The following is a 22,289-nucleotide window of genomic DNA, read 5'->3' as shown; positions in this document are numbered from 1 at the left end:
TGAACTAGGCTTTGTATAGCTATATTGAGACTTGACCCTCAGATTCTAATCCTCAAGATATCAAGGTCAGCCTTCATTTAGGCCATTTTTTTGCATCAGTTTGTGGCATTTTAATAATCCCAAGGATCTTTCTGTTTCTGTAGATTTAGGCTTTTCATTATTTTTAAACTGCTCTGTTCCTACCTTTTAGGGTCAAAATGAATAGATAGCCTTACTTTTGCTGACATTGAAATCTATATATCATAGGTCTGCCCATCTATATAATCAATTAATATCTTTGTTATGTTCAGCTTCTATCCCCACTGCTCATAAATACTGCCTGTCTTTGTAAGTTCAGCAAACATGGCTATTATTTATCCAATAATGAATATCAATTAAAAACAAATACCAAGGCTGTTCGAGAGGTCCTCCTTTGTGAAAACTGCTTGCTGCACTTCCCCTACTCTTAAATGATTGTACTTCAAAAGCAATTTTGATTGTCCCAAGATTATGAAAGATTTCACATAAACTCAATACCTACCTTTGCTTTAAATTAACTAACCTTAAAAATTGGTAAAATCAACTAATGGTTAGGGGACAAACCATTAATCTATATATGTCACATCCTGCTATATTTTACCAATCCTAATATTTCAGATTCCAACTTTTCAAACTGTTTAAACATTCAATAGATTTTAATACCTGTTCTATTATTCAATTTAGTGGATTGATCTGTGTGTTAACTCAATTGACCTACCTTACTTCCATAACCATGGAAACCCTTGTCCAACCAAGTGCAGAACTGAAATTTTGTTTGGTAACCAAATATCGACCAGGGATTTTCAGGAGAACTCCACTGGCCATATTCAAAATAGTGCCTTTTATATTGGCCTGAAAAGGTCAATGTAATGCCTCACCCAAAAACAGGCTGCTCTGCCAGTGTCAAACTCCCACAGAACTGGCACTGAAGACTTTAATGCTACATTCAAGCACTCTGGTGGTAATGGACAGAGGCAGAGTCAAAGTTCAAGGAAATGTTTACACTCACCCCCTCCATTTCAAAGATCATACATCGAACTGAATTGTTATTTTAATCAACTTGGTTGGATGTTATAACACATCTGGAGCAAGTGAGGGTTCACAAGAGCCTCTCAAACTGCATAAGTAGATGAATTTGAATCTCACAATGTCATCATGATCATCTGTGTTGTGTCGGATAAGATCAATGCTCCAGTGCATTGTCCACCAATCAGATTCAACTTGCTAACTCATGCAGAACAAATCGTTGCTCCCTTTGAAATTTGGTATTCTTGCATTTGCCCTGATTAATGTAAGGGTTGAACTTTGACAAGCAGGCATCTTTCTTTACCAGTACTGACTATCCATAAAAATGGTATTATTTCGAAAATAAATGGTACAGATGCTCGCAAAATTAAACACTCCGCATTCACCTACAAGTAAACCGCGCCATTGAATAAAGGGGGAGTCAAATATCACCAGGATTCAGTCAGTTTCCAATCTCAGCTTGTCCAAGTGGTGAAGGGGACATAAAAACAGGGAGAGAGCGAGAGAGATAGAGGCCTCACAGAAAGTCTCACGTCGCCTCCAAGCCTTCCTGGCGTTGCCATGGCAACAGGACAGCACCGATGTGGTCCTGATATCGCGAGACATCCTTGAGTCCAATCTCGCGAGACTTACCCCTCCCACCCGCTGTCTTCCGCTCGCGCGTCCTTAGCAACGGAGCAGGGCGTCACATGGAGAGTGGTCACTCGGCTCCCGCCGGCTACGTTTGGGAGCTGCTCCTGTCATGGCGTGACCCAGAAGCTCTCCTCTCCTTTTAACTTTTGTCCTCATGTTCAGTCAGGAGAGATTCAAGGCCATGAGCCTGCTGACGGGGGCCGCGGCCGGGATGGCTTCGGGCTTCCTGGGCTTCTATTACATGTGGCGGCACCACAAAAGCCGTCTGGTGCTGGAGGGCCTGGGGCCGGAAGGGACACTCCAGCCCTTCGCCCGGTCGCGGTCCCGGTCCCGGTCCCGGTCCCAATCCCCGCCGCAGGCCAGGCCCCAGTCTCAGCCCCGCCCCCACGGTCCTTCAGAAGAGCAGCACGAGATTCGGTGGCATCTGGACTCCATCCAAAGTTGCCTGGACGGTCTCAAGGCAGAGGTGTCGTCTCTCAAGGAGTGTATCCAGTTCATCGTGGAGAAGCAGACCAGCCTGAGGAAACCCAAGAGCTCCAGGAAGAAGAAGAGGAGATACGAATCTAAGCGAGACAGTGACGACTCGACGGAGTCTGTCTCCATCTACTTCACAGCAAACGCGGGGAAAGCCTCAGACAGCGAGAGTGAGACGGGTTTAGTTAGAGTTCCTGCTCCCAAAGGGTGGGTAACATTACCTGGTGCATCGTATTGATTTTATTAGCTGTGTGACTTGGGCTTTGATTTATATCGAAGCCCTCCTGCTGGCCACCCTCAGTACCCCAGTTGGTGATTGGCTCAAGGGATATAAAAATCAGCAGTGGAAAGATGAGATGGCTGTTCCTTGAGCTTATATTGAGCTTCATTGGGGGTAGTGCAGTAGTCCGAGATCAGAGCGGAAACAGTGTAGAATAAAAATGGTAGGCAAAAGGTTACTCTTGCAGATTGAATAAAAGTTTACTCCGCAAAACAGTTACCCAGTCCACGTTTGACCTTCTGTAATTCTAACAAGCCTTTAAGATGTGAAGCAAATACAATGTGCTAAATTGGAAATAGGACAAGTAAATTGTTGCACAGAGGAGGTATACTTGGGGTCTTGGATTGTGAAAAGGATAAAGGAAAAGTGTTTCAGAAGTTGGTCTGTTGCAGGTGACTGAGAAATAAACCAGAGTATCACAGAAGAAGCGGACTTCATAGTGCTGGAACGGTGGAAAGGTGGTGGAGTCTTGTTTAGTGGCATTACACTTGACATAGTGATGAATGATGTGTTAAACAGAGACTGGTAGCATGGAAGGTTCGGAGAAAGGGAATCTTTTATGTGGTTCTGGGAGGGAGGGTGGGAGTGAATTGAGAGCAGATGAGGACAAAATAGAATCGGTTGATTGTTTTTAGAAATAGATGGAAAGAGTGGGACAATTTGGCGTTAAGATATGCAAAACTACATATTTGAATTTTCTGATGTCCTAGCTCATAAGAAAGGGGAATAGTAGTAGCATTTTGACCCCTTAAGCCTGCTCCCCCATTGAACAGAAACATGGCTGATCTGACTTCTTCACGTTCACTTTTCTGTGTTTTCCTTGTAATCCTTAATTCCCCTGCTGATCAAGACTCTTAAATATATAAAGCACTCTGTTCCCCATAGCTCTCTGTGGCAAAGAGTTCAACCTTATAGCAAGACTCTTAACCTTCTGACAGAAGAAAATCCTCGTCATCTCAGTCATAAATTGGAGCCTCATTATTCTAGACTGTGTCCACTGGTCCTAGACTCTCCTATGAGGGAAAACATTATCTCAGCATTTGCCCCATCAGGCCCCTTGAGAAAGTGAGGACTGCAGATGCCAGAGATCAGAGTCGAGAGTGTGGTGCTGGAGAAGCACAGCAGGTCAGGCGACGATGTTTCGGGCATAAGCCCTTCGTTACATAGCGTCGGATGATGTGGAGTCTGTGTGGGTGGAATTGAGGAACCACAAAGGCAAAAAAACCATAGTGGGAGTTATGTACAGACCTCCTAACAGTGGTCAGGACCAGGGGCGCAACATGTACCGGGAAATAGAGACGGCATGTCAGAAAGGCAAGGTCACGGTGATCATGGGAGACTTCAATATGCAGGTGGACTTGGTAAATAATGTTGCCAGTGGATCCAAAGAAAGGGAATTCATGGAATGCTTACAGGATGGCTTTTTGGAATAGCTTGTCATGGAGCCCACTAGGGAGCAGGCTATTCTGGACCTAGTGCTATGTAATGAACCAGACTTTATAAAAAATCTTAAAGTAAGGGAACAGTTAGGAAGCAGCGATTATAATATGGTAGAGTTCAGTCTGCAGTTTGAAAGAGAGAAGGCAAAATCAGATAATGGTGTTACAGTTAAATAAAGGTAATTATGAGGGCATGAGAGAGGAACTGACGAAAATAGACTGGAAGCAGAGCCTAGCAGGGATGACAGTAGAGCAAAAATGGCAGGGTAAAATTGAGGACACTGTACAGAGGTTCATCCCCAAGAAGAGAAAGATTATCCGGGGAGGGATTAGACAGCCATGGCTGATAAAGGAGGTCAGGAAATCTATCAAAGAAAAAGAGAGATCCTATAAAGTGGCCAAGAGCACTGGGAAATCAGAAGATTGGGAAGGCTACAAAAACAAACAGAGGATAACAAAGAGAGAAATAAGGAAGGAGAGGATCAAATATGAAGGTAGGCTAGCCAGTAATATTAGAAATGATAGTAAAAGTTTCTTTCAATACATAAGAAACAAACGACAGGCAAGAGTAGACATTGGGCCACTTCAAACTGATGCTGGAAGCCGAGTGATGGGAGATAAGGAATTAGCAGGAGGACTTAATAAGTACTTTGCATCAGTCTTCACAGTGGAAGACATGAGTAATATCCCAACAATTAAAGGGAGTCAGGGGGCTGAGTTGAGTATGGTTGCCATTACAAAAGAGAAAGTGCTAGAAAAGCTAAAAGGTCTTAAAATTGATAAATCTCCTGGCCCTGATGGGCTACATCCTAGAGTTCTGAGGGAGGTAGCTGAGGAAATAGCGGAGGCGTTGGTTGAGATCTTTCAAATGTCACTGGAGTCAGGGAAAGTCCCGGATGATTGGAAGATCGCTGTTGTAACCCCCTTGTTCAAGAAAGAATCAAGGCAAAAGATGGAAAATTATAGGCCAATTAGCCTAACCTCGGTTGTTGGTATAATTCTAGAATCCATCATTAAGGATGAGGTTTCTAAATTTTTGGAAGAGCAGGGTCGGATTAGAACAAGTCAACATGGATTTAGTAAGGGGAGGTCGTGCCTGACAAACATGTTGGAGTTCTTTGAAGAGGTGACAAGTAGGTTAGACCGGGGAAACCCAGTGGATGTGGTCTACCTAGACTTCCAAAAGGCCTTTGATAAGGTGCCACACGGGAGGCTGCTGAGCAAGGTGAGGGCCCATGGTGTTAGAGGTGTTAGAGGTATGGATTGAGGATTGGCTGTCTGACAGAAGGCAGAGAGTTGGGATAAAAGGTTCTTTTTTGGAATGGCAGCTGGTGATAAGTGGTGTCCCACAGGGTTCAGTGTTGGGGCAGCAGCTGTTCACATTATATATTAATGATCTGGATGAAGGGACTGGGGGCATTCTAGCGAAGTTTGCCGATGATACAAAGTTAGGTGGACAGGCAGGTAGTACTGAGGAAGTGGGAGGCTGCAGAAGGATCTAGACAGTTTGGAAGGGTGGTCCAGGAAATGGCTGATGGAATTCAATGTGAGCAAATGCGAGGTCTTGCACTTTGGAAAAAAGAATACAAGCATGGACTACTTTCTAAACAGTGAGAAAATTTGTAAAGCCAAAGTACAGAGGGATCTGGGAGTGCTAGTTGAGGATTCTCTAAAGGTAAACATGCAGGTTGAGTCCGTGATTAAGAAAGTGAATGCAATGTTGTCAATTATCTCAAGAGGGTTGGAATATAAAAGCACTATTGTGCTACTGAGATTTTATAAAGCTCTGGTTAGGCCCCATTTGGAATACTGTGTCCAGTTTTGGTCCCCACACCTCAGGAAGGACATACTGGCACTGGAGCGTGTCCAGTGGAGATTCACATGGATGATACCTGGAATGGTAGGTCTAACATACGAGGAACAGCTGAGGATCCTGGGATTGTATTCATTGGAGTTTAGAAGATTAAGGGGAGATCTAATAGAAACTTACGAGATAATACGTGGCTTGGAGAGGGTGGACGCTAGGAAATTGTTTCTGTTAGGCGAGGAGACTAGGACCCATGGACACAGCCTTAGAATTAGAGGGGGTAAATTCAGAGCAGAAATGCGGAGACATTTCTTCAGCCAGAGAGTGGTGGGCCTGTGGAATTCATTGCCACAGAGTGCAGTGGAGGCTGGGATGCTAAATGTCTTCAAGGCAGAAATTGATAAATTCTTGATGTCACAAGGAATTAAGGGCTACGGGGAGAATGCAGGTAAGTGCAGTTGAAATGCCCATCAGCCATGATTGAATGGCAGAGTGGACTCGATGGGCCGAATGGCCTTACTTCCGCTCCTGTGTCTTATGGTTTTATTACAAATGAGGCTTGCGGGTGGATGGGGTTGAGATATTAATGGGAGGGCATGGGACTGGAGGGTGCTGGGAATGTGATAAGTAGATGAAGGAGTGGGTGGAAGTGATAGGGTGGAGTGGATGGGAAGGAAGGAAGATGGACAGGTAGGACTGGTTAAGGGGGTGGTGCCGAGTTGGAGGCTTGAGACTGGGATAAGGAAGGGAGGGGAAAATTACGAAACTGGTGAAATCCACATTGGTCCCATGTGGTTGCAGGGTCCCATGGCAGAAGATGAGGTGTTCTTCCTCCAGGTGTCGGGTGGTTAGGGTTTGGTGAGGCCTGTGACCCACATGTCCTTGGTGGAGTGGGAGAGGCAGTTAAAACGTTCAGCAACGGGGTGGTGGGGTTAGTTGGTGCAGGTGTCTCAGAAATGTTTTCTGAAATAATCCCCAAGTTGGCGTCCTGTCTCCCCAATGTAGAGGATACCTTATCGGGTGAAACAGATTCAGTAGATAACGTGTGTGGAAGTACAGGTAAATTTCTGCCAGATGTGGAAAGATCCTCTGGGGCCTTGGACGGAAGTGAGGGGGGAGGTGTGGGTGCAGGTTTTGCGCCCTGCATTGACAGGGGAAGGTGCTGGAGGTGGGGGTGAGCTCATGGGGGGTGTGGATCTGATGAAGGAGTCATGGAGGGAATGGTCTCTCTGGAATGCAGATAGAGGTGGGGAGGGAAATCCCTAGCGGTGGGGCCTGTTTGCAGGTGGCAGAGATGGCCAAGAATGTAGCAGTGTATGCGGAGGTTGATGGGGTGGAAGGTGAGTATCAGGGGGTTCTGTCTCTGTTGTGATTGGAGGGGTAGGGTTCAAGTACGAACGAGTGGCAAGTGGAGGAGATGCATTGGAGGGCATCATCCACGTGGGAGGGGAAATTGTGGTCTTTGAAGTAGGAGGCCATTGTGGATGTTCTATGGTGGAATTGGTCCTCCTGGGAGCAAATGTGATGGAGGGGGAGGAATTGGGAATAAGGGATGGTGTTTTTATAGGAGATCGGGTGGGAGGAAGTGTAGTCCAGGTAGCTGTGGGAGTCGGTGGGTTTGGGGTAAAAGTCAGTGTTTGGTCAATCACCAGAGTTCAAGATGGAAAGGTCCAGGAAGGGGAGGGAGGTGTCCGAGATGGTTCAGGTGAATTTCAGAGCTGAAAATGTGTTGCTGGAAAAGCACAGCAGGTCAGGCAGCATCCAAGGAGCAGGAGAATTGACGTTTCGGGCATGAACCCTTCTTCAGGAATGAGGAAAGTATGCCAAGCAGGCTAAGATGGGAGGGGCGTTGGAAAAGCGATAGGTGGAAGGAGATTAAGGTGAGGGTAACAGGCCGGAGTGGGGGGTGGGGGCGGAGAGGTCAGGAAGAAGATTGCAGGTGAGGAAGGTGGTGCTGAGTTCGAGGGTTGAGACTGAGACAAGGTGGGGGGAGGGGAAATGAGGAAACTGGAGAAATCTGAGTTCATCCCTTGTGGTTGGAGGGTTCCTAGGCGGAAGATGAGGCGCTCTTCCTCCAGCCGTCGTGTTGCTATGGTCTGGCGATGGAGGAGTCCAAGGACCTGCATGTCCTTGGTGGAGTGGGAGGGGGAGTTGAAGTGTTGAGCCACGGGGTGGTTGGGTTGGTTGGCCCGGGTGTCCCAGAGGTGTTCTCTGAAACGTTCCGCATGCTGCGCTTTACCAACAACACATTTTCAGCTCTGATCTGCAGCCCTCACTTTCTCCCAGGTGATTTTCAGATCAGGATGGAAGGTGTTTGTAAAGTTGGTGAACTGTTCATCAGCTCCACAAACACCTTCTACCCTGACCTCAAATTCACCTGGGCCATCTCGGACACATCTTCCCCACCTACCCCCCTCCCACCTTATCTGAGTCCCAAGCCTCCAACTCTGCACCGCCTCCTTGACCGGTCCTACCTGTCCATCTTTCTTTCTTCCTTCCCACCCATCCGTTCCATCCTACCCTCCGACCTATCCCTTCCGCCCGCATTTTCATCTACCATCACATTCCCAGCTACCTTCCCCCAGCATCACTCCCTCCCCTGTATCTCTCAACCCCCTTGACCCATAAACCTCATTCCTGATGAAGGGCTTGTTCCTGAAATGTCGATTCTCCTGCACCTCGGATGCTGCCTGACCTGCTGTGCTTTTCCAGCACTACATTGAAGCCGCTTAAGAATCTTGTAACTTGTACAAATCTTCTCCAAAATCACAATCTTGTATACTTCAATGAGACTACGCTCATTCTTCTAAACTCCGGTGAATTCAACTGGCAACCTGTTTAACCTTTGATCGTAAAACAATCCCTTTATACCAGGGATTGTCCTTGTGAACCTTCTCTGAACTGCCTCCAATTAAGTGATATCTTTCTTTATATATAGGGGCCAAAACTGCTTAAATACGCCAGACGTAGCCTCACTAGCACCTTGTACAGTTGCAGTAAGACTTCTGTACTCATACTCTGACCCTCTTGACATATATGCCAACATTCCATCAGCTTTCCTGGTTACCTCCTGCATGTGTACGAACTTTGTGTTTCATGTACAAGTACCATTAAGGCCCTTTGTGTTGCAAATTTCTGCAGGTACTCTCTATTTAAATATTTTGTTCTTTTGTTCTCCTTCCGAAAAGAACTTCACATTTTCTCACATTATACTCCATTTGCCAACTTTTTGCTGACTACTTAACATATCAATATAGCTCTCTGTAAACTGCTTGAATCCCTCTCACAACCTGCCTTTCCATCTGTTTTATGTCATAGTGTGTAGTTGCCTGGGCCTCAAGCTCTCACTTGACCTATTTATATCTCTGTAAACTATATTCCTCTTTCAATTTATCTTTAGCAAATTGGCTACAGTACATTTGCTTCCTTCTTCCAATTCATTAATATATATTGTAAACAGTTGTGATCCCAGCTTCATCTGGAGGCTCACTGATGATGTTACCTAGTATAATGACGAAATGTCTGAAAACGAACCTTCCAGCTCAGTGAGCAAACCTACATCCAGTTGTGATCCCAGTATGGATTCCCTGTGCAGCCCCATTGGTTACATGTTGGCAACTCCTATCCCCACTGGCTGTTTCCTGCCATGAGCCAGTTATCTATCTGACACTTTGATATTTTTCAGTTGCATGGGCAAAACTCTGTTTCCTTTTCACTATGGGCATCCACTTTCACTTTTCTTAAACTTGCTGCCTACAGCTGGTAGCTATTGAGAATCCTGTCATTCTCACCTTCTCTTGATGCATCTTCTTTTCTTTGCTGACTTATTACCACTCTCTCCAGCCTTGAGCAATGTCATTTAATCCCTCCTGCCCTACTCCTACACCTACATAGAGTCATAGAGATGTTCAGGACAGAAACACAGCCTTCGGCCCACTCGTCCACACCGACCAGATTTCCCAACCCAATCTGGTTCACCTGCCAGCACCTGGCCCATATCCCTCCAAACTCTTCCTATTCATATACCTATCCAGATGCCTTTTAAATGTTGCATTTGTACTAGCCTCCATGACTTCTCTGGCAGCTCATTCCATTCATGTACCAGCCTTTGAGTGAAAAAGTTGCCCCTTAGGTCTCTTTTATATCTTTCCCCACTCGCCCTAAACTTGTGCCCTCTATTTCTGGACTCGCCCACCCCAGGGAAAAGACTTTGACTATTTATCCTATCCATGCTCCTCATGATTTTATAAACCTCTATAAGGTCACCCCTCAGCCTCCGATGCTTGAGGGAAAACAGCCCCAGCCTATTCAACCTCTCCCTATAGCTCAAATCCTCCAAACCTGGCAACATCCTTGTAAATCTTTTCTGGACCCTTTCAAGTTTCACAACATCTTTCCGATAGGAAGACCAGAATTGCATGCAACATTCCAACAGTGGCCTAACCAATATCTACATCTTCCCTATTTGTTCTTTTCTTGCCCTGTACCTGAACAGTCGATTTAAACTATTTGAGGATATTTTTAATTTCTACTTGAGGGGGCACTCGTTCATGTCGGAAGACAGACAGGTGAATCCACAGATGGGTTTGTCGTCAATGGCAGTTGATGCCTGTTGAGGAACCCAGCATTGGGAGGGTTAATTATCTCTCTTCTTTGCTCCAGGTTTCTTCTCCCTTGGCCTTGCTGGTGACTTCATTGCATCATTGCTTACCTTTCTCCAATGATCCAAAGCTGAAACATTGAGTGAGGGCCCAAGTTTGTTACTGGCCAACGACCACTATTCATGATCTACTTCCAATTGGCCAGCTGGGCCAACTTTTGGTGGGATTTCTTTCCCAACTGGGAGACACCCAAGAATCAAATGTTTCCCATGGCAATGTTCCTACTGCCAAGTAGGGGTTTAATTCCCTTCAACTTCCTTGCACTTGGTTTTGAGGGAGTGCCACTAGTTTTGGTGGTGGCTGCCCCATTGCCCTCATTTAATTCCACCTATTAATTCTAACTAACTCTTCACAGACAGTGCTAAGCATTTTCTCGAACTCTTTGAGATCCATAAACTGATACTTTGTTTATGTATGTTTGTATAAATACATATGTATATGTCAGTGTATGTATATTTTTCAGCATACATATTTGTGCATTTAGGTAATAAATAGGAAATGGAATATATATTCCGCACTTATCTATATATAAACATGTGCCTGTACTTGTGTGTGTGTGTGTGTGTCAAATGTTTCAACTAAACCATAGAGTCATAGATATATACAGCACAGAAACAGACCCTTCGGTCCAACTTGTCCAGGCCGACCAGATATCCCAACCCAATCTAGTCCCACCTGCTGGCATCTGGGCCTATCCCTCCAAACCCCTCCTCTTCATATACCCATTCAGATGCCTTTTAAATGTTACAATTGTACCAGCCTCCACTGCCTTCTCTGGCAGCTTATTCCATACATGTACCACCCTCTGTGTGAAAATGTTGCCCCTTAAGTCTCTTTTTTTTTTATCTTTCCCCTCTCACCCTAAACTTATGCCTTCTAGTTCTGGACTCCCCCACCTCAGGGAAAAGACCTTGTATATTTACCCTCTCAATGTCCCTCATGATTTTATAAACCTCTATAAGGTCACCCCTCAGCCTCTGATGCTCCAGGGAAAACAGCCCCAGCCTGGTCAGCCTCTCCTGATAGCTCAAATCCTCCACCCCTGGCAACATCCTTGTAAATCTTTTCTGAACCCTTTCAAGTTTCACAACATCTTCCCGATACGAAGGAGACCAAAATTGCACGCAGTATTCCAACAGTGGCTGAACTAATGTCCTGTACAGCCGAAACATGACCTCCCAACTCCTGTACTCAGTACTCTGACCAATAAAGAAAAGCATACCAAATGCCTTCTTCACTATCCTGTCTACCTGCGACTCCACTGTCAAGGAGCTATGATCCCTTTGTTCAGCAACACACCCGAGGACCTTACCATTAAGTGTATAAATCCTGCTAAGATTTGCTTTCCCAAAATGCAGCGCCTCGCATTTATCTAAATTAAACTCCATCTGCCACTTCTCAGCCCACTGGCCCATCTGATCAAGATCCTGTTGTAATCTGACATAACCTTCTTCGCTGTGCACTACACCTCCAATTTTGGTGTCATCTGCAAACGTACTAACTATACCTCTTTTGCTCATATCCAAATCATTTGTATAAGTGATTAAAAAGTAGTGGACCCAGCACCAATCCTTGTGGTACTCCACTGGTCACAGGCCTCCAGTCTTAAAAAAACAACCCTCCACCACCACCCTCTGTCTTCTACCTTTGAACCAATTCCATATCCAAATGGCTAGTTCATGAGATCTAACCTTGCTAACCAGTCTCCCATGGGAACATTGTCAAATGTCTTACTGAAGTGCATATAGATCACATCCACCATTCTGCCCTTATCAATCCCCTTTATGTGTTTTAAAAACTCAATCAAGTTTGTGAGACATGATTTCCTTCACACAAAGCCATGTTGACTATCTAATCAGCCCTTGCCTTTCCAAATACATGTACATCCTGTCCCTCAGGATTCCCTCCAACAACTTGCCCACCACCGACATCAGGATCACTGGTCTACAGTTCCCTGGCTTGTGCATACCGCCTTTCTTAAATAGTGGCACCATGTTAGCCAACCTCCAGTCTTCTGACACCTCACCTGTGACTATTGATGATACAAATATCTCGATAAGAGGCCCAGCAATCATTTATCTAGCTTCCCACAGTTATAGGGTACATCTGATCAGGTCCTGTTATAAGAAAAAATCTTTTGCAGAATTCAAGCTATTTTGAAAATCCAACCTGTGCCATAAATTTTATTGTGAAATTTAAATAAATGGAAATGTGGAAGTTCTGGACATAAAATGGCAGAGATGCAGATTCCTGTTAATCTCAAAAACACGAAAGAATTGTGGGTGTCAGAAATCAGAAACAAAAACAGAAATTGCTGGAAAAACTCTACAAGTCTGGCAGAGAGAAAGCAGAGTTCGTGTTTTGGAGCCCATGACCCTTCTTCAGAACTGATTGTAGCTAGGAAAAAACTGGTATGTGTGCTGAAGATGGGGTGTGGGGAGAGGAGGAGGAGCAAACAATATGTGAAAATGGAGCCCAGAAAAACAGCACAACAATTGGGCGGAAAAAGGAGTGAGTAAAGGTCAGCCTGGGAGAATCAATAGCTGTTAATGGGAACCATCAGTAGCTGACATGGCTGTTAACACAACCAACCACAATGATGATCTTCAGTGATTAGGCACTGCTGCATCTCAGCGCCAGGGACCTGGGATTGATTCCAGCCTGTGTGTGTGGAGTGACTGTCTGTGTGGAGTTTGCACATTCTCCTCGTTTCCTCGGGTGCTCGGGTTTCCTCCCACAGTCCAAAGATTTGCAGATTAGATGAATTGGCTGTGTTAAATTGCCCATAGTGTTTAGGGGTGTGTAGGTTAGGTGCATTAGTTAGGGGTAAATATAGGATGGGGGAAGGGTCTGTGTGGATTATTCTTCAGAGGGTCGGTGTGGACTTGTTGGGCCAAAGGGCCTGTTTTTACACAATAGGGATTCTATGACAAGGCCTGGTGTGTGGTGGTTGGGATAAAGACATGGGAGAAGGTGCTCACGATGTAAAATCTATTGAACTTAGTATTGAATTCTGAAGGCTGCAGGGTCCCCAATTGGAAAATGAAGTGCTGAGCTTTGCTGGAGCATTGCAGCAAGCCTGAGACAGACATGGTAGCCAGGGAACATGGTGGTGTGTTGAGGTGGCAGCTAACAGGAAGCACAGGATCATCATTTCTGAAGAAAGGTCTCTGGATCCAAAACTTTAACTCTGCTTTTACAGATGCTGCCAGACCTGCTGAGTTTTCCAACAATTTCAGTTTTTGTTTCCTTTTAAACTAAATGAACTCCGAGCCCTACTTATGGTCTCACCTGATGGCCAGATTGATCAAATGCTTATTTTTTGGTTCAGTTAGTTACATTGGTAGAGAAATATACACAAGACTTCAGATTTATTTAAATAAATGAGAGGTTTATTACACTAAAGATATATTTTTAAAAAGAAAAGAAGGGAGGAAGATCTCTATGAATAAGCAAAATTGAGTTTCAGAGCTGAAATATGTGTTGCTGGAAAAGCGCAGCAGGTCAGGCAGCATCCAAGGAGCAGGGGAATCGACGTTTTGGGCATAAGCCCTTCTTCAGGAATTTTTGCTGCGCTTTTCCAGCAACACATTTTTCAGCTCTGATCTCTAGCATCTGCAGTCCTCACTTTCTCCCAAAATTGAGTTTCAACTTGTTTGTCTACATAATCCATTAAAGATTCAAGTGCAATATTACATTTGGTTTGGTCTGTACTCATTGGGGTTTATAAGAATGAGGGATGACCTCATTGAAACATAGAAGATTGTAAGGGGACTTGCCAGGGTAGATGTGGAAAGGATTTTCTTTGTGGGAGAGTCTAGGACTGGATGGTAGCGAAACCATGGACATTTTCCCGATAAAGGTTGGGTTGTAATGGCTGAGAGACACTATTTTTAATTAGTAAAGAATCAATGGTTATGAGGAAAAGTTGCGAAAGTGTAGTTGAGGATTATCAGATCAGCCATGATCTCAATGAATGGTGGGCAGGTTTAATGGACTGAATGGCTTACTTCTGTTCCTACCTGTGTGGTCTTATACCACTATCTCTTTAAGGTTCCACTTAACTGACCTTTCCCAGGTTCTTTCCTATGGATTGTGGAGACACTTTAATGAATCCTTCCAAGTATGTCAATGTTCACTTTTCACAAATCTGAAAGCCTGATTTTCCTCAGTTCTAATAATCTGATTCCTGAACAAGTTCTCTAGGTTTGGAAGATTCTTCTGCAGAATGGACTAGTTTCTTAAGCTATCCTGAATTCCTTCTGGGATAGAAACAAAATTTGTTTACAAACTCAATCCTGGTATATTCTGAACTGAATTAGTTAAACTTGGTGAATTCTAGTTCTTTCAAATCAGAAATAAAGTTAATGGCCTGAAATATTTGTCCGACCAGTGCTAAACCCAAGAGTGTAAACATATTTTTGTTAACACTGGCTGGATCTGAAGGCCCCTTTTTGTGGCAAATGCTAGTGTTAAGTTGCTTTTCCAGAAAGACACACTGATCTTTTTGCTTCATAGAAGTATCTGCTGTTTTGAAACCCAAAGTTCAAGAACAATATCAATACATATAAATTTTATGATATACTCTATGTAAATAAATAAAGGTCAAGTCTCCACAGTCCTATCAGACATTAGGAGAAAGTGAGGACCGCAGATGCTGGAGATCAGAGCTTAAAAATATGTTGCTGGAAAAGTGCAGCAGGTCAGGCAGCTTGCTGGAAAAGCGCAGCAGGGCTGCTCTCTCATTAGAGAGAGACAACTGATGGTTTACCCTGAGGGCCACCATATCTCAGGTGATAACATGAACACAAAAGTCATGCACTGTAAGTTAAGGTACTGATTTTATCAGTTGAAATGTACTCTTAACGTAAGAAATGAAGTTCAGTGTGGATACTCCAAATTCCTTTCAAGACAGCACATGGAAACCACGTAGACTAGGACAGCTCCTTTCCAAAGTTTTCAACTTGATAACAACAAATATTCTGTAGTTAGTATTTTGATTAATAATAGTTATTAATATTTTATGTTGTGAGAATGATCTTGATGGCAAGGCATCCATTTAAGATTTTCTTTGTCTCCTGGAATGTTGATGTAGTTAGTCTTTGGTAAAGATTGAAAGTATGTTTTCTTTGTAATTCACAGACAAGTCGAAGTCCTGGCAGAATTAGATTCTTCCATGCTTGCTTTTGCAGCTGAACCATTCACAGATGACAGGACTGGGCTGGATGCTGAGTCCCCATTTCTTCAATATCAGCCAACAGCTGGGTAATACATTGAATTTAATGTTATAGCATTATTCTTCCCTCTCACTGACCAAGCTTATCATGTGAAATATAAAAGAGACAGTGACTTGAGCAGAGCACAATGCTCAATAAATGTTCTAATCCTTTACATTTTTAATTGATTTGTTTCGTGGGAGCTGAAGAGTCACCAAATGTAAGCCTCACTAAACAGAAAATAATGAGTCAGTGAGTTTAAAATTCCACTAGGAGGTAAATAGTTCAGACAATTTGAATGCCATTAGTTAACTTGTTTGTGCACCAATTTTTGTGAAACTGTTTTATCATTTTCAGCACATAAATGGAATGTTTAGAACAGTTGTTTTGCTCCACCTAAAGCAATTCCCATGTTTTCTGAAACTATCTTTGAGGAATGAATTGTCATGAGGCAAAGACTGTACCAATCATGTGATTATTTTCTTGTCAGTTGTGGAGATGATTGTTGGTATGCTTTGGAAATGCGGGTGCCCCTGCTTCTATTCTCAACTTTATCATGCACTTTTCAACTTCGATTTTTCGAAGCACAGGATCTTTCTTTGTTGTTTCCTGTCCGCAATCTAGGATCTTTGAGATCACGTGCTATCCCGTTCTGGCTCATATTAACTCACCCAGCAAAGGAGTTGAATTGACTGTTCAGTTCTAAACAAGAAAGAATTCTTACTAGTTGAACTGTGGGGACTTCTGTAAATGGGATTTTAATGGTGAAATGAAAATGGTCTTCCAATGATGCTTCACAGCAGCCTGAGAGTTGCAAAACTCAGTACAAGTAGTTCTCCTATAACGCTGTAGTTATGACCGTGTGTTATAGAAAATTGTGCAATAGAAATAATAGAGCCTATGGGGAAAATCAAGGTTAGGTGCGAACCACCAAAAATACTTGTAAAAATTGAAACAAAAATAGTAGTTAGCCTAACACAAATGAAAGCACAGTCTCAGTAAATTTTGACCTGTTGTATGGTGCAATTCATCAGAATCTTGAACTGATTCATTTTGATTGGCATCTATACCTGTTGGCTGCACTACATTCTAGCCAGTCTTCAAATCCCATCCTTTATCACCCAGCCACCCTTTGGTGCCCTTTTAAAAATTCTAGCACCATCATACTATGTGCCATTTCCAAAACAACTCTACATTTCCTGGATATCCCAGAATTGACCAACATTCATAGAGCAGCACCATCTTCAAAAAGATATTGTGCACCCAGACAAGAGTTGTCAGTCCGAAGCTGCCTTGTATAGTTCCTGACATTGGCCCTGAATGTGGCAGATAATGGAAAATTTGTGGCACCACAAGGTGTTGGAGATGCTGCTGATGGGAATGGGGTGATGCAGAGGCAGGACGTCCTTTACTCCCAAGTCATAAGAGGACGTCATTATACTGGAACCACGTCAACCTGGACCAGGGTTACCATACAGGCTAGTGCAGTCTCAACCATCTGAAGGAATGCACAAAACGTAGGAAGAAGATCAATGACCTTCTCCACTCTGCCAGTGAAAATACCACAATCTCCTTGTTGATACCTCACACCCACTCTATCTCTGTTACTGTACCCACCACTTCCTGCAATATCTTCCCCATTTACTCTTATCTTCAGCAACATCTGACTAACTCTGAACCTCTTCTGCACAGCCTACTGACCCCCTCAGAACATCTCCACACATGCACTGGAAGTTACAGTGTGCCACCTACCTTTCTCTGCCTCACTCATGTGCGCAGAGTTTCCTGACCCTAACCACTCTGAGCACCTGACTGACTATGTCCAAGTCCCTGTACTGGGTTTTTTTTTTGCAGTTGGTTACCATTGTCATTAGTCACTGAAACAGATTCACATGAGGTTGCAGATATTCTTGAACATCTAAACACATTTTTTTAAACAAAAAGAGGAAAAAAAGCTCTTAATACAAACAACAAAGCCAAGTTTCAAACTACTCAACACTGTCTTTTTACTGTTAAGTCAATTCCAGTGAAATTTCATTCTTATCTCAACTCTTTAATTTTTTTAATTAACACATTGCTCCTGGCTTCTTGTCCTCAGGCTGGAGAGACATTTTCATGATGCTTTTCCAAGTGCACTAGCACAAATATTTCACAATACCTTTTCTTCATGAAATAGCGCTCGAGCCGACTGACCACGTGATGCCGATGCGGTGTGCAATCCTCCGGGCACAGCAGCACCAGGTGTTGGGAATAAGAATCACGTTATAGTGGACGGGAGTTCACTTTATTTTAGAAAAATGTCGGCAATTTACAAATTGTGTTACAGACGAATCACGTTTAATAAATGCGTGTTATAGGAGAACTACCTGTATCAAGATTATTCATGCAAGCTAGCCTTTGGAGGGCTTGCAGAAGACATGTACTAGAATAGATCCAAAGGTGGGGATAATAGTTAGATTAGGGAGACAATATAAATTGCCGTTCTTCTCCTAGGAGATTTAATATAAGCCTTTAATATCGTGAAGGATTTAGAAAAAAGTATATTTTTAAAAAGTTTCCAAAGCTGAAGAGTTAATAACTGGAGGTCACGGATTCACAGCAAAAGAACTAGAATTGACCTAATGAATTGGTTTTTATTTACAAAGACTGGTTAGGATTTAAAACTAATTGCTGAATAGCTTCAAAGTAGCCTTCAAAAGGATAATGAATAAATAATTGAAGGAGAAAATGTCAGGGATAAGAAGAAAGCATCAGGGTTTGTAACTAAATGGATTATTCCTGAAAAGAACTGGTAGAGCCTCTGGACTGAATAGGCTCTGGTTCTATCAACCAAGAAAGCACTCATACACTCTATGCTTTATGATAGTATTTCAGTCAGTTTTATATTTTGGAAAGTTAATTTAGTTATTGTTCACAAATGACAATGTTATCATGAACTACTTTTCAGATTGCCTCATTTAAATATTTTGTGTTAGGATCTTGTGAAAGAAAAATATGTTCTAGGTATCACATAATTACAAAATTAGTCACTCAAAATGTTTTAAGTGCACAGAACATAAACTACAATGGAACGTAAGCCTAGAAATTACAATTTCTTATCAAGCTTGGAAATTCCTTCACCCACTATTTAAATTAAAGAATGAGACTCTTTAACTAAATGTCATATTCAGGTTTAATGAATGAGACAATCACAGTCTAAAGGCACTGAAAATATCAACTTATCACTGATGATGCCAACCCATAACTTAATGTGTTGCTCATTTGTAGGCTTTAGATCCAATTCCACAGATCTTCATAACACATTCTCTGTATGTATGAGACTGTATTAAGTGTTTTTTTTGTTCCAGTTTTAAAAAATGAACGGCAATATTTGAAGGTAAGTGGGTTGCAAAGATATCGAGGCTATCCGTAATGGAGAGCAATGGTATCATATAAATGAAATTTGACTAAAATGAAAAACCATGTAGAACGGAAATGTGAAATAAAAACAGGAAATATAGCTGATAATTTAGCATTTATAAAGGGTACAGATAGATTTTGTTTTGGATGCGTAATCTTTCACACAATTAGTTGAAGGGTGCATTATTCCCAAAACATTTGTAATTCCTCCTTTCTCAGCAGGTTAGTTAGCACCTGTCAGTGCTGTTTTTTTAAACTTCCATTCCAAGTAGGGTTGGGCGTAAAGTAAGTGAGATGCCTGATAACCAACCTGCATGCCCTGGCACAAGAATTTGCTGGATATGTTTTTCAGAGGACAAAATATGAGTCTGAGCTGGAGCATTCTTCAATTATTGCTCCAGAGGTCATTTTTGACTCCAGAAGCGATATGCTAGCAGGCTGTATTCTATTCATCTCCCATTATCATGCTTCAACATTCTGTTTCAATATTGCTGACACTCAAAATCTGGTGAAAAGTTTATTGATCATATCTTTTTTCTAATGCCTGAATTTGATCAAGATAGATGAGAGAAAGAGGATTTATTTAGAATTGTAGAATTCTGCTGTACCGGAGACTGCCATTCAGTGTTTCTACAGTGGCTCTTTGAAAGAGCAGACCAATTTAGTCTATATGTTTTGCCCAAAATCTTGAAAGTTAGACCTACGTGAGCACATATCTCATTGTCTTTTGAAATTCCCTCAGGAAATTTGCTTCTACAATATTTTCAAATAATGCATTTCAGATCTTAACACTCTGTCTATATATAGAGTCCTAAAGCACTGAAACAGCCCCTTTGGCTCAAACTGGACCATGCCGACCAAAATGTCCATCCATGCTAACCCCATTTCCCTGCACTTAGCCCATTATCCTTCTAAACTTTTCCTATTCCTGTATTTGTCCAAATGCCTTTTAAATGTTATTAATGTACTCGCTTCAACCACTTCCGCTGGCAGCTCATTACATTTGCATACCACCCTCTGCATGAAAAAGTTGCCCCTTAGGTTCCTTTTTATTCTTTGCCCTCTGACTTTAAACTGGTGCTCTCCAATCCTTGATTCCCCAACTGTTGGAAAAAGGCTGAATACATTCACCCTAACCATGCCTCTCATGATCTTATACACTTCTATTAGACCCCTCCCCCCTCAGTCTCTTATGCTCGAAAGAAAAATGTCCTTGCTTGTCCAATCTCTCCCTACAACTCAGACTCTTGATTCCTGGCAACATCCTTATAAATTTCTTCTGCATTCTTTCCAGTTTAATAACATCTACTCATTAGCAAGGTGACCAAAACTGAACACAATATACCAATTTTTGAGAAGATTTGTAGGTCAGGTTGAGGTTCAGATTGTAAGTTTGCTCACTGAGTTGGTAGGTTTATTCTCAGATGTTTTGACAACATGCTAGGTAACATCATCAGTGATCTCCGTTGAAGCGCCGGTGTTCTGTCCTGCTTTCTATTTATGTATCTTGGTCTGTTATGGTGGGTGATATCATTTCTGGTTCTTTTTCTCAGGGGTTGGTAAATGGGGTCCAAATTGATGTGTTTATTGGTAGAGTTCCGGTTTGAATGCCAGGCCTCTAGGAATTCCTGTGCGTGTCCCTGTTCATCCTGTTCTTGGATGAATGGGTTGTCCCAGTCAAAGTGGTGTCCCTCTTTGTCTATGTGTAAGGATACTAGTGATAACTGGTCATGTCTTTTGGTGGCTGGTTGCTGCTCATGTATCCTGGTGGCTAGTTTTCTGCCTGTGTGTTTGTCCGATGTAGTGTTTATTGCGGGTACCCGATAAACACAGCCCGCCAATTCTTAAACAACAAATCCAAACAAGAAGACACAACACGCCCAGATACTCTAGCCACATTACCATACATCAAAGACACCTCGGAGATGACTATCAGACTACTCCACTCTCTTGGCATCATGGTAGCCCACAAACCTACCAACCCACTGAAACAACCAGCTACTGATGAACCTAAAGGACCCTGTACCAACAAGCAGCAAATTGAATGTCATATGCAAAATACCCTGCAAGGACTGCAACCATCACTACATTGGGCAGACAGGCAGAAAATGAGCCACCAGGATACACGAGCGCTAACTAGCCACCAAAAGACGTGACCAGATATCACTAGTATCGTTACACACAGCCAAAGAAGGACACAACTTCCACTGGGACATCACATCCATCCTGGAATTCCTAGAGGCCTGGCATTCAAACCAGACCTCCATCAATAAATTAATCGATTTGGACCCCATTTACCAACCTCTCAGAAAAAGAACCGGAAATGATATCGTCTACTGTAACAGACTGTGGAAGAAAATCCGCTTCCCTGTCCACCCACAGCATAGCCATGAAGAACATAAGGAACCATGTCTGCCTAAGCCACAACAGAAACTACCCAGAGTGCCTCAGCATTGACCACATCGGCTAACTAAGACACTTGGCAGCAAACAGGAGATGACTCGAGCCACCTCCAGACTGGGGAATAAACTTCCCAAGACAGCCTGACAATAGATTTCCTAACACTCAGTAAGCGCAACTGCTGCCGAAGCCTTAAGGGCAGCCTTGCTCCTCTCACATACAGGAACTCCATAAAGGATGCTCAGACTGAAAGGCACCAAGATACCTTGCTACAATGGAAACCCATTGAAACATTAGCAGCTAATCTCAGAGGGTTGAAATCTCCTAACTCAATCTCAGACTGATTGCTGCTATCAGACAGCTGATTGCCCTCCCATTGATTATGTTTTACTCTTGATTGTGCTGTAATTCAAACTATATTACTATACCCCTATAAAACTGCCTATGGCCTCTGCTTGAGGAATAGAACCCTTGATCTACCTGTACAGACTGTTGGTTCTGTGTCAGCCTAGTCAATTTCTCTTCCAGCCATTTCGCTTATAATAAACAGCTTGTCAATTTCACCTGATTCACGCTTGTGTGGTCTCTGTTCAATTGGGTAATTTCTTAGACACAGACCAAGACACACACACAAAGCTGGACAAAACACCAGTGCTTCAATGGGGCTCACTGATGATGTTATCTAGCATGGTGATGAAATGTCTGAAAACAAACCTACCAGCTCAGCGAGCAAACTTACAGCATGAACAATATTCCAAGTGCAGTCCTGTACAACTGCAACAAACCTTCCCAACTTCTATACTCAGTGCCCTGACTGATGAAGACCAGTGTGCCAAAAGCCTCCTTCATTGCCTTGTCTATCTGTGACTCTACTTGTAGAGAATTGTGCACCTGAACCCCAAGGTCCCTCTGTTCCACAGCATTCCTTGAGACCCG

At 43.1% G+C, this 22,289-nt stretch overlaps 1 protein-coding gene across 2 annotated transcripts in view; it reads left to right on the top strand.

Moving 5' to 3' along the window:
- Positions 1-1,689: 1,689 nt before the first annotated feature.
- Positions 1,690-22,289, top strand: part of LOC140454463 (regulator of microtubule dynamics protein 3-like) — a 90,951-nt gene continuing 70,351 nt past the window's right edge. For both annotated transcript variants that reach the window (XM_072549221.1, XM_072549220.1), the window contains exons 1-2: positions 1,690-2,358; positions 15,481-15,603. In XM_072549221.1, the coding sequence (XP_072405322.1) occupies positions 1,832-2,358; positions 15,481-15,603 (650 nt within the window). In that variant the 5' untranslated portion in view covers positions 1,690-1,831. The remainder of the gene's footprint in view (positions 2,359-15,480; positions 15,604-22,289) is intronic.

The sequence above is a fragment of the Chiloscyllium punctatum genome, chromosome 29 (genome assembly GCF_047496795.1).
Source record: "Chiloscyllium punctatum isolate Juve2018m chromosome 29, sChiPun1.3, whole genome shotgun sequence".
Lineage (NCBI taxonomy): Eukaryota > Metazoa > Chordata > Chondrichthyes > Orectolobiformes > Hemiscylliidae > Chiloscyllium > Chiloscyllium punctatum.
This window is presented reverse-complemented; position numbering and strand designations above follow the sequence as displayed.